The sequence below is a fragment of the Alligator sinensis genome, unplaced genomic scaffold (genome assembly GCF_000455745.1).
Source record: "Alligator sinensis unplaced genomic scaffold, ASM45574v1 scaffold166_1, whole genome shotgun sequence".
In the NCBI taxonomy this organism is placed as follows: Eukaryota; Metazoa; Chordata; order Crocodylia; family Alligatoridae; genus Alligator; species Alligator sinensis.
In genome coordinates, this window is record NW_005842098.1 from 1,962,103 (window position 1) to 1,974,621 (window position 12,519).

At 43.7% G+C, this 12,519-nt stretch overlaps 1 protein-coding gene across 1 annotated transcript in view; it reads right to left on the reverse strand.

Annotated features, from left to right (window-relative positions):
• Positions 1-2,306: 2,306 nt before the first annotated feature.
• Positions 2,307-12,519, reverse strand: part of LOC102378055 (solute carrier family 23 member 1-like) — a 36,846-nt gene continuing 26,633 nt past the window's right edge. Inside the window, exons 9-12 of the mRNA XM_006024231.2 lie at positions 7,679-7,843; positions 7,251-7,359; positions 6,380-6,475; positions 2,307-2,973 (exon numbers count right to left, since the gene is read on the reverse strand). Of these exons, the coding sequence (XP_006024293.2) occupies positions 2,705-2,973; positions 6,380-6,475; positions 7,251-7,359; positions 7,679-7,843 (639 nt within the window). The 3' untranslated portion in view covers positions 2,307-2,704. The remainder of the gene's footprint in view (positions 2,974-6,379; positions 6,476-7,250; positions 7,360-7,678; positions 7,844-12,519) is intronic.

The window sequence follows — 12,519 nt, forward strand, 5'->3', positions numbered from 1 at the left end:
ACAAATCTGGTATATATGGTATATATAAATATACACACACTACTGGTGTGCGTGTGCGTGTGTACACACACACACACACACACACACTATACACACACACACACACACTACTGGTATATATGGTATATATTACTACTGGTGTGTATGTATGTATGTATGTATGTGTATACACACACACACACACACACACACACACACACACACACTCATTCTACTGGTATATATAACTACTATTGAAATGAAGACACAAGAAGAACATGTTACACAGAAACACTAGACCACAACTGTAGGACAGGAAGTAAAGGAGAGCTAAAATATTAAGAGCATGTTAAATGAGTTACAACTAAAATAATTTTGAAATCTTAACTCGACTGCAGTCCCCCAATCATTACTCTGCTATATATTTTAAATCCTTCCCCCCCTAAAAAATATGCCATCTGTGTCAGAAAGAATAACTTAGTTTTCTATATAAAGTTTTATTGTGCGTCACTGCCACATCTGACATCAGCAATGACAACTTTAGCACTGAATATAATAAAAACCTACATAATTATATGATGCTAGTAGGTACTACTGAACCCTTCTCACTTTCCCACCATATACAGAGGCAACAAATATTTGCTGAGGATGGATTCCATCAAAACAAGCCCCCCAGCAAACTGACAGGAATTTAAGAAAGCAGTGGATGTAATGATGTTTGAAAGTCCTGTGGACAAACAAAACTTAGCCAGTGGTGAAAGCCAACCCTAAAGCAGCACGCAAAGATCCTTTGAAAGATTATTCTCGATGAAAACACCATAGGACATGTACAAAAAAATAATCATTCCACATTATTTAAGTACTCCATATTCAGTGCTGTACAAAACATGAGGAAGACAGTTCTTAAGAGGTAACAGTCCTAGGTCCCGATCGTGGAAAGACTCAGGCAAGTGTTCAATTTGTGACTGGTCCCACTGAAATAATAGATGTTGGTCAAAGGGACTAGTTACAACACAAAAGCAAGCCCATGCATCTGTCTCTACATGATCTGGTTCCAGCTTAAACTTTTCAAAGAGTTTTCCTCTAACCAGAGAACAGGGACAGTGCACTACATTTGGTAATGTCAACCAGGAAATCAAAGAGAAACTTACCCTCAGATATGTGTGAGCCCAATTCTACAGCCCAATTCTGCACATCACACAAGAAGTGCTCTTTATTTTTGCTTATCAGATATATTTTAAATGGGCTCCGTAGTATCCAAGGTGAATCTGTCCCCTCATTAATTTAAATGAGTTTAAATACAGGTTGAACAGAGGTATGTCACTGGAGGATGCAGGGTAGGTACAGCAGTGGTTTGCCGAGGATAGTGTTAGTATCTTGGTTTTGTCAAGGGATGATATCAGCTTCTTATTAAGGATCTGTATTAGGGTAGCTTTCAAAAGCCCAAGACAGACAAAATGTTTTCTCACTTGGTGGCTAGAGAACCAGGACACAAAGAGACTAGTGATTTACCCGTAGGCACACAGAAAGCCAGTAGCAAAATCAAGAACTGAATGGAGACCTTCTAAACCCTAGCCCAGTGATTTATGTTATTCCAGGACACAACTTAACTTTCATATGAAAGACACCTAAGCTACCACAGTTTAGATTTCCCTTACCACAAAGTAAGATATGCACACAGGCAGCTTCCAAGGAGCAGCTGAAGTACAGTAAAGCCAATCCTCTCATATACTGTGGTAAGTTATTCTTTGTCCCTCCCTACCCACAGCCACAAGGCCATCTTTCCTCGAAATCAGCAGTACTCATTTAGACAGCAGTCCCCAAGCCAAAAGTGGCTCTTCACAGAAAATGATAAAGACAGAACTCTGTTTTTGTCATTTAATGCATGCCTTTGATAAAACAGCGTGTTAGGAATACTTGGCCTTTTATTGCACTTGTCTAACCCAGGTACCGTAAGGCTGCTTGGGGGTTTCTCAGCGTTTGTCACAATTCAAGTAGGGGCACAGAGATTGTGGGGCTCTTTGGTTAACTCTGACTGCTCATGGGCTTCTGACCTCACCAGTGCAGAGTAGCATTCCTTTCAAATCTAATCAGAATACTGACCTTCTCCCTTACCCTTTTTTTCTTCTCTTCCTCTCCCCAGGCTGGAATTCCCATTCCCAATTCCCCTGCCCCTTGTCTTTTTCCCACACAGAGAGATCACAGAGAAGAGAGCGTTCCCTTCATCCCTATTCCCCGAGCCTAGTACTGAGAGAGATCAGCCTGGTCATCCTGGTCCAGCACCAACTTACATGTACACTATATCACATCCAATAATTAGCTAGGAGCAGAAGGAAGACCTCATAGCTCCAGCTGAGCAGCTATTCAACAGGAGAGGGAAAGGGTCTTTGCTGTGTATGCGCTGGGCTGTCAAGGTTCCAGGTAGGAAGGGTTATCAAGTCCCCTTCAGGAGCGTTACTTAGCTTCTGCCTAGGCTGTGCCTCCAATCAATATTTATACTTGCTACAGTGGGACAGGCTGAGGCACAGAGAGGTTAAGTGGCTGACTCATGGCCACACAATGAGTTAGTGGCAGAGCTAGAAACAGAAAGCACAGGTCTTGTCAACTATTCCCCCGCTCCATCCTCTAACATCACTGCCCATTATTGGGCCTATTCAGATCAGGGCATGTACAATCACAGCTGCTAGGCGTCCATTCTGAGTGAATTCAGTTCCCAGCCACAGGCTTATATCTTTGTATCAATGCCCATCTCTGCATCTTGTTCTGAGCCCGTTGGGACACTGTTCTCTTCTCCAAGAGTTTTTGGCTCCTCCTTTCTTGTGGATCCAGATGGCCTCTTGGGGCACACTGGGATGTGCCGAACCCAAGAGGCTGTGCAGAACTTCATGCCAATCCCAAATGGAAGGCTGTAGACTTCCGAAAGAAGCTGGGACTCAGCAGACTCCACCCCATGGGACTCCTTCCAGGCTAGGATTCCTCGCTCTTCTTTGCTTCCTACCAAAAGGACATGAGAGGACAGTAATTAAAAGACCATCAATGCAAGTTTAGGGTGTGTACACACAACACAGTTACTGCACACACAGTACTGCAACACAGTTACTACTAATTTCGCGGAGATTGTCCTCTGTACTCAGGAAAGGACACATGCTCAGTTCTCCCAAACTAGCCACTAGCACAATGATGCTCAACCTTTTTAACCTCAAGATGCCTTCCATAACTTTGCTGAACTCTGCACTACTCCAGTTGAGAATCACCAAGCTACGATCTAAATGCAGAAAAGACATGGAGGGGTGCTTTGAGGTCAAAAAGGTTAAGAACCACCAATTTGGCTGGTCCAAGTAAGAGCAGTGGGAGCAGGACCTAACCCTGCTGTGCCCTCCTCTTTTCACTGTCTTCCCCCTCAGTACCCTTGGTCTTTGTCTAAGAAGGGAAGGGCAGCCCTCACCATCAAGGCTCCTCCTGCAATGCCTCACACTGGCGATCACCCCCATGGCTCCGCTTGCCAATCCCAGGAGTGTGGGAGGATCAAAGGGGACATGTCAGGCTACAAAAATGTGGCCCCATGTCTGCCCATCTGTCCACCTACCCACAGCAAAGCACACTGCTGGAGCATGGGGGCAGCTGACATAGGCTGCCATGGGGGATGGGAGAGGGGCAGGGGAGGGCAGCAGCAGTCCCCAGAAGAACAGCCACAAGCACCACTGAGTAACTGGGGTAGACACAGGGCACCAGACAGGGAAAGGAGAGCATTTACCACCTCACACAAGGGACAGGCAGCTCAGCACCCCTAATGGGATATCACAGCACCCCCATTGAGAATCACTGTACTGGCAGGAGGTACTACTGCAGCATATGGCCACTAGGGCTAGGAACAGAAATTACACACAAACTGGTATCAGTGATCTGAAGCCAGTTCAAATCTGTAACACAACAAAAATTCAGTGCACATCAACTTCTTCCAAAATGGCTGAAACCAGTTTAAGATGAACCTGGAGGGACGTAGTAATAGATTAGACAATTAATGTTAAATTAGATTAAATTAAACTGACCAGATTTAGGTTAAATCAATTTATTGAACTTCTGTCCCAGATCCCTTCCAGATTCAAGTTAACTCATAGTCTCCCAGCATCCCAGGATGCTTTGCATCTCCCCTGTAAACTCCCATTCACAGGTTAGGCAGGTTAGTCTTGGCCCAAGCTGTCTGCTCCAAATGAGCAGGGTGGTGGCTATAACTTCCCACACCACTCCCACCCTATAACACACCATCACCCTGATCTTCTGGCTTGGGCCACTGTAAGCATGTAGCTGCATTTCCAGAATCAAAAGTGAATGTGTTCACATGCTTATTGGTACAATTTACACAGCTTAGACTAAACTGCGAAGATTGAATCGATTCAGCTTCGGGCTTTTTGATTGCCTGTACTTAGCCTAGGGGTCAAGGGAGCCGATTTGCATTAAGCAAACAGCTACCCAAGGATGAATCTGACTATGGAAGCAGACATGCAAACTGTGTAATTTACCCTCATCTATAACTACTCCGCTCTTTCTAAGGAATACCCTCACTCTAGAGTTGAGTAACTTTGGTGGAAGACTGTATATCATGTGTCTGCTTGACTTTTACCTCTGGGTAAAGTCAAATTAGTAAATTTGTCATGTGTCTGCACCTGTGGGCATATAAAGTTACTCAGCATACTTCATATATAGTGCTGGTACTAGACTACCCTCAGTACAGCCACCCTTTCAGTGGAGTAATATAATGTGATCTATTGATCCTCATCTCCTCTTTATCCTTTTTTAGTAGAAAGCCCTCAACAAAAAGAAACTATTGAATATATTCTGCTTGATGCAACAGTGTTACAAGCATGAATCTCTCCTGATTACAGCTCCATCAAATTTTGGGACCCACAGACCACTGCCAGTCTTGCACCCTTGACATCATTTTTTTTCAATTAAAAACACTTTAAAAGCACACTGACACCAGTATAATCGTGGGCAATTTACCATGTTTTAATGGGCCACCAATGGTCCACAGACAACAGTTTGGGAAATAATGCACTAGTGGCACATTGGGGAGAATCCCATTTCACACGACACACCTAAATGGTTGTTACTCATATATATAAGTGCTATTTTGGGCATTTACATACCATTCTGGACTCTGTTTCACCCCCTACTGAAATAAAATGGTCCTGCAAGCCACTCAGAAATAAGGCTGAGTACCCCCCACCCCCATATTTTAACTCAGCATCCTACCATTAGAGCCCTCACCCAAGATGTAGGAGATGGGTCCCAGTTTCCCCAAACCTGATAAAAACCAGAAGCCTTGGTTCCTGCTAGCAGTACCAGCAGCAGATATTAAATCCCCTCATCCAGAACAGGTTTCAGTCTGCTTCCCAGAACAATGCTCCATTTACCAGTCACAGGTTAGTCACTAAGCAGACTCTTCTTCAGCCCTGTTCTTGAAGATGGGTAACTGATATTTAGGCATATAAAGTGAAATAGGATTCTGCCCACTGAGTACAGTTAAAACACTATTTGAAAATACAGGCCTGCCTTTCTGCTATGAGAAGTAACCCAAGTGCAACTTTGCTCCTTCTTCATACTCCCAGTTCCCCCAAGCGTGATAAAAGAGAAGCCTTGTTCCCACTAGTAGTACCAGCAGCAGATACTACATAGTAGTTCTCCAGAGATCATCCACGAAAGGCTTTGTTTACAGTAGGCTTTATTTTTTCCTATTTCCCACATTGCTACCACCAGCTTTGCTTCAACAGTAAAAATCCTAGTGTATACAAAAGACTTAAAAATTAGAGCTTTCGTATCCTATGAAATTTTGCAAGAGGTTATTTTTTCCCCTTTCCTACATCAGGACAAAACCAACACTTTTCAAGATTTTTCAGTGAAAATCTACCACGGGAGAGAATGAAAGAGACTCATCTCAAAATTGCAAAGAGCCCTGCTCTGTCCGATTTGGAGTGAGAATTGAGTGAAGGTCTCCCACATGCCAGGTGAATGCCCAAGGACCATTGTTCCTTCCCTTCTTTCTCTCGCTCTTGTTTTGACAAAAAATTGCATGGTAGACATGAGGAGCCCTTCCCAGTTCAAGTTTTATTGAGGTTGATATTGCTGTACAAAGCATTTCTGTTTTAAGGAATTAGCAGTTCCCAACAAGAAACCAATTTGTTAGAACATTCCCCACTATCTCTAATTTTAATTGTCACCTGCAATGAGTTGAATGACACAGCACTTAAACTGCTAGCAATGACAGGGCTACACCTACACTAGCTCTCCTGTTGCTGCTTCCACTAGAGGAGCTGAATTGTTACTGGTTGGAAAGGGAGATTAGTAAATAAATTCTGGAGAGGAACAGCCTAGTTGATTCAACTGTTTAAGCCAATCATACCTGGAATAGTATTATCAAGGACAAACCCCAGAAATCCACCCACAAACATGCCAGTCGTGAGAAGCACCTGGATTACTTGGTCTAGCTGTATGATTCCTAAAAGAAAAAATAAAGCTTCAGTCAGTGATGCCGAGACACACATTTGACCAGGGAAGAAGCAATGAGCATCTGCCACAAGTCACATCACCTTGCCAAAGAGAGACCTGCAGCTCAGAAGCAGTAAGAAAGAACCATACTCCATGATGGATCACTACCTGACAACATAAATTGAATTATCCTGCTGCCTAATGTGGGTCATCTTTATTCCACATTTTTATTAATTTATGTAGTAACCAAAGCAAGAAAGGGGACTAACAGATGCATAGAAAGAATCTTTGGGGCAGAGACATTAACTTCAGCAAACATGATGAACAGCCTAAGAGTTCAAAGACATGGGACTTCCATGCAGCTACCCTGATTTAATTAGCAGGAGAATCATAGGTCCTTTATTCTTCAAACCTAATATTTTATTGAACACCAACATTAAGGACACCACACACTCCAGTCATGGTTCAACTCTGGTAACATGGAACTCGTTTTTTTGCCAGTAGCACCTTATACTGGAATATACAAAAATAAGCTGCATCCATAGAACTGTAAATCATGTTTTCAACCATTTGTTTATTTAATAACAAAAAAAAATTCCTCGTCTTACGGGTGCTTTATAATGCTAACACATCCAGAAGGAAGAAGTACCAGTCAAAAGAAAACTTTTGGGGATTTTATTTATAATGTCCACAGGCTACATTTCACACAATATCTCTATTAATCTATGCTTCCATTTCCTACCAAACAAACGGCTTATAACGAATTCCATGCTATTATCTCTCACCTGTTTCTAGCACTTGAGAACGTGTCTTTACCCAGTTAGGAATGGTCAGACCTGCAAATATAGCGAACCCAAAGATAAACAGGTTCCTTGAGGAGTTCATGTCTGCATACTGTAGAGAGAAATTGCATATGTTAACGCATGCGGCTCAAAACGATTAAAAGCTATGGGCTGGCTGGTCCCGAGGAGAAATGCTTGTATGTGCAAGCACATGGCTACAGAAACACATGCACCCATGCAACCTGTGACAGGTACTGGGACTCAGTATTACAAGCTTAGGTGTGTCCAACTTCTAAACAGCTGCATTTGCATGCATGGGCATCCTTGGCGCCTTGTGATATAGACCCTTGCCAGGAACCAGACTGATAGGGAATCTGAACGCAGGCCACATTTTCTTTCAGGACATTTATTAATGGTAAGAAGTGCATTACCTGTAAATTGGAAATTCCCACAGCAGTGATGATCCCAAACATCACAATCAGCATTCCTCCAATCACGGGTGTTGGTATGCTGGCAAACATGGCTCCAATCTTTCCAAATATTCCTGTCAAAAGCATCACGCAGCCACCCGCAACAATCACCATTCTACTTCCTACCTGTTTCAAGAGCACAGAACAAGATCACTGTACTAAGCATTGTACAAAGAGCTAGCAGATGGCAGGTTTTAGACATGTGGAGTCAAGCCCTGCACAGATTTACATGTGAAGTAAATTGCTCAAATACCTGTGATTCCTTTTTAATGGCTTGGTAAACTCTCTGCTTCTGATCGGAACATTGTAAGTGAAGAGCAAGGGTACAAGTTAGAGTTACTAAGAACTAAAGTAGGGTTTGAATTTACAGTAACTTCCATGTGCAGACCTTTAACCTGCAGTAACCACAAGGCAGATAATCCCCTCAATGAACGCCTGGACTGCCAGAGAAAGTTGCATAACAGTTGCACAACCTGAACTGAAAACAATGGTGGATTCATGCTCATATTTCATCCTACATCATCCTTTATCCAATCAGTACCCTGCCATTGCCAGGCACTTACTGTGTATTTGTTAACGTTAGAGCTCCACTGGGCACAGAAAGTTAACCATTAAACTAAAGTGTTAACAAACTGTCTAAATGGCTTTGCCAGTCCAAAAACTCCAGGTGTAATAGAACCAGGGCATAAACAATCTAGCCCAGAGGTTAAGGCCATCATCAAAAAGAGCAAGCTCAAGCTGGAAGTCTAAAGTAAAGAGCTGGCCAAAGGGTTGGAAGCAAAAGCAGAGGACAGGGACAAGACAAGAGCTTGAGGTAAGGCAAACTCAGAAGAGAGTTAAGGAGCCTGTGGTCAGTTGCCACAGCTGTGCTTAAACAAGGGACTTGCTAGGCAATCAGGATACCTATAGGCATATCCAGCTTAGCGTACTGCCAAGGGCTGATTAGCCTGTGGTGGGGGGTGCTTGCTAGGGTTCCAAACACCTGGAAAGAGTTGCACCTGGTGCTCGAAGTATCATCTTAACAGGCCTGAGTCCAATCTCACCAGAGTCTGTGTTAAGTACCGATTTCAAACCAGGTGTTCAATTCCCTTCCCTCTGAAGCTAAATGATCACATCTGCAATGAGGTAGTAGAGGTTGTGTGAAAATGGCTCTGAGCGAACTCCAGACCTACTACCAGAAATTGGTAGTGGAGGATGTGGCCAAAGTTACCTGGCACAGAGACATGTGGCACAGGACCTTCCAACTTCCCCCAAGCGGAGGAGGGGGCGGTAACTGCAAGGAAGAGGAAGAGACAAGTGGAACTGAGGACAGTGACAGCAGCAGCGGGTCCTCCAGCGGGAGCAGGAGCAACATAGAAAACAGGTGAACTGAGTATGTGACCCCGCAAGCAGGGTGGGTAGGAAAGGAAAGGGTTGCCTGGTCTGAGAGACCAGAATTTGCTTGTGTGTGTAGCAGGTGATGCAGATATTGTAATGGGTTCTGATGGCCTGGTACAGGTGCAGGGTTTGTAATGGGTTAAGGTTTTCTTTGTGGAGTGATACTCAGAGTATATATATATATAACCTTATATATATTTACAAAAAAACCCCATCTGCACTGACTTGGGGGGAATTTTGATTTGCCCATATGCACCATGGCCCACCTACACCACTGCCCTTAATACATTAATCAAAGAAGACAGCTTTCTATCAGAGGGCTTCCATAATGAGGCAGTACCACAAGGAGTATTCTGAAGCACTGCAACCTCCTCTCATTCACATATGCCAGTTATCTGAACAGGAATGAGAAACAAAAGCAGCAGAAGACGACTGAAAAAATTCAAAAGGTGTTTACAGTTTGGGGCACAAAAAAAGAAAAGAAAGCCCCCATAAACAAAATGGAGTGAAAGTATGTTGTAACATGGAAACGTGACATTTTAGGGAACCTTACCGAGATCTGCAAAGTGTATGTCTTATACAGAGGAATTCTATAATCCCCTGTTGATATTTTATAATTCAATTAATTATGTTAATCCTCCCCTGGAAATATCTGAAGAATTTCATGTTTCAGGCAAGGGCTTTTTGCCAATATTTTCAACAAAGCCAGTTTCATGAACCATTATGATCCCTTTTATTAGCATCTTTGGAAAAAACTAATTAATTGGATCTGGGGAAATGTTTCAAAAGAAAATGATCCATATGTTTCTGTTTGTCTCACAGGGTGATCTCTCCACTTGGCCTTAAAGCCTCAATGCTCTTTCCACCAAAGATATATCTTAAGGACAAAATATTAATCTGTTCTACCATTATGATGAAAGCTACAATTTACAATCTATTGAAGTGATAAATTATTCCGTACATGAAGCCAGCACCAGAGATAAGCTATCTTATTCACTGGTAGCACAATTGTGAGTGCTTGATTCCAAAGCCTCTACTGTAATTTAGTAAATGATGCAATAACGATATGGGAGGATTGGGGGGATGGGGGGGAAGGAAAAAGGAAACCCAGTTTGTCAACAGCAAGTCAGACTTAAAAACCTGATTTCCTTGCATGATAAAGTAACAAATGGGAGTAGAGCAGTGAATGGAATACACCTGAACTTTAGCAAAGCTTTTGATACTGTATACCATGACATTCTCACTTGGGAAATACAGAATAATGAAAGACAAACCAGCTTAATACACTGTAAGATGGGTGCATAATGGGCTACATCATAGAATTATAAAAAAAAGTAGGGCTATCAGGGGCTTCAGGAGATCATCAAGCCCGTCCTAAGGACAGGATCATCTTTGACTAAACCATCTCTGTCAAATGTTAGTCTACCTGCTCTTGAAAATCTCCAAGTGTCTGGCTACCTCTAGAGGTTCCACAATTTCTCTGGATAGCCTGTTCCAGTGCTTGATCGCTGTGAGAAAGTTCTTCCTAATCTTCAACATCATTGCCCCTAGTCCTGTTTGTTGGCAAATGTATGACATAGTCCCAACAGTTTTGGGCCTTTTAATTCTGTAGCTGATAGAAAAAGATGTTGAGTAGATAACCTATGTAACCTAAGGTAGCAGGGGGGCTACAACAGATTAGATTTCAAAGGGGGCAGTAGGCACTCTGTAAACAGTGCCACCCATACCATAAACATGATAAAACCTGTGAAAACCAGGGACTCTACAAAACCGCCAGACAAACATACTGAGAACAACAAAAGATGTGCAGTCGTCAAGGCAACCAAGGGGGGCAGATCTCCCATAAAAGAGCAAACAAAATTGATAACTGAGGAACCCCGCCCCACCTGCCAAGAAGAACTGAGGACCCCAAAGACTCCTGAATGCCTGGCCAGCTGCAGCAAAATGCTCCATCTTCGGGACTATGTAAGATTTATGCAAAGTTTCTGTTGCGCATTAACCTAGGCAAAGTTTTCTGTTGTTTCTTTGTCTTATACTTAAAATGGTAAATTGCTGTACTCAATAAACACACTCTTCAGAGAACGTACTATTCTTGTCCAAGTCATTCATGACTTCAGTGCTACCACCTGAATTCTAATACTAAGTTTAGGTAGCACTGGAGGCATCTACACATGCAATTAATGCGAAGCAGTAATTCCAGTGCATATTGTGCCAGAGTTTACTGCTCCCAGGCATCATGTCTTCACATGCACCAGGGACCGCAACACATTGAGCTGGGTCAAAGCAGCCCCAGCTCGCAGGGGGCCCCGGGGATTAGTCTGCCAGCCAAGAGCTGCTTCCACCCAGCTCAATTTGCTGTGGAGGGTCTGGCTGAGGCACAAGGGTGCTCCAAGCATGGGGCTAGTTGGCAGGCAGCCCTGCACTGAAGCACCCTCATGCCCCAGCCAGCCCCATCGGTGTCTACATATGCATTGCTGCACACTAAAGAACACCGCCACGGGATAGAACTTGTATTTACAAGTACTAACCTGTTGTGGAGTTAGTTTCCTGAAGCCTAATAGGGCTGTGCATGGAGACATTGAGACTTTACTGAGGAGCTAATTAGGCAGCTCAACAACAAGCATCTCATGAAGATGTGCACACTGTCCCCTACAGCCACAGAGAATAACCTGTCTCCCATTCTCTGCATAATGACAATTCAGGTATTTGAAGCTACCCCATGGCTGTATGAGTGCTTGTGGGGCTCTGGCCAGGTACCAGAGGATTGGAAAAGGGCCAATGTGGTCCCCATTTACAAGAAGGGGAGAAAGGAGGACCCTGGCAATTATAGGCCAGTCAGTCTTACCTCGGTCCTTGGGAAGACCTTTGAGAAAATTATCAAGGAGCACGTATGCAAGGGCCCAGCAGGGAAGGTAATGCTCAGGGGCAACCAACATGGGTTCATTGAGGGCAGATCCTGCCCAACTAACTTGGTTTCCTTTTATGATCAGGTCACAAAGTCCCTGGACGAGGGTGTCGAGGTGGATGTCGTGTTCCTGGACTTTAAGAAGGCCTTTGACACTGTTTCCCATCACATTCTCCTAAAAAAACTAAGTGACTGCGGCACTGATGACTACACAGTCAGATGGGTGGCAAGTTGGCTAGATGGTCACACCCAGAGTGGGTTGTTTTTGACCTGGGGGGATGCGGGCAGTGGAGTCCCCCAGGGCTCTGTCCTGATATTTGTACTGTTCAACATCTTTATCAGCGATCTGAATGTGGGTGTGGAAAGCACGCTGTCCAGATTCACTGACGACACCAAGTTGTGGGGTGACTTGAGCACACTGGAGAGGAGAGACAGAATCCAGCTAGATCTAGACAGGTTACAGAGGTGGGCAGATGAGAATAGGATGGAATTCAATGCAGACAAGTGCAAGGTGCTGCAT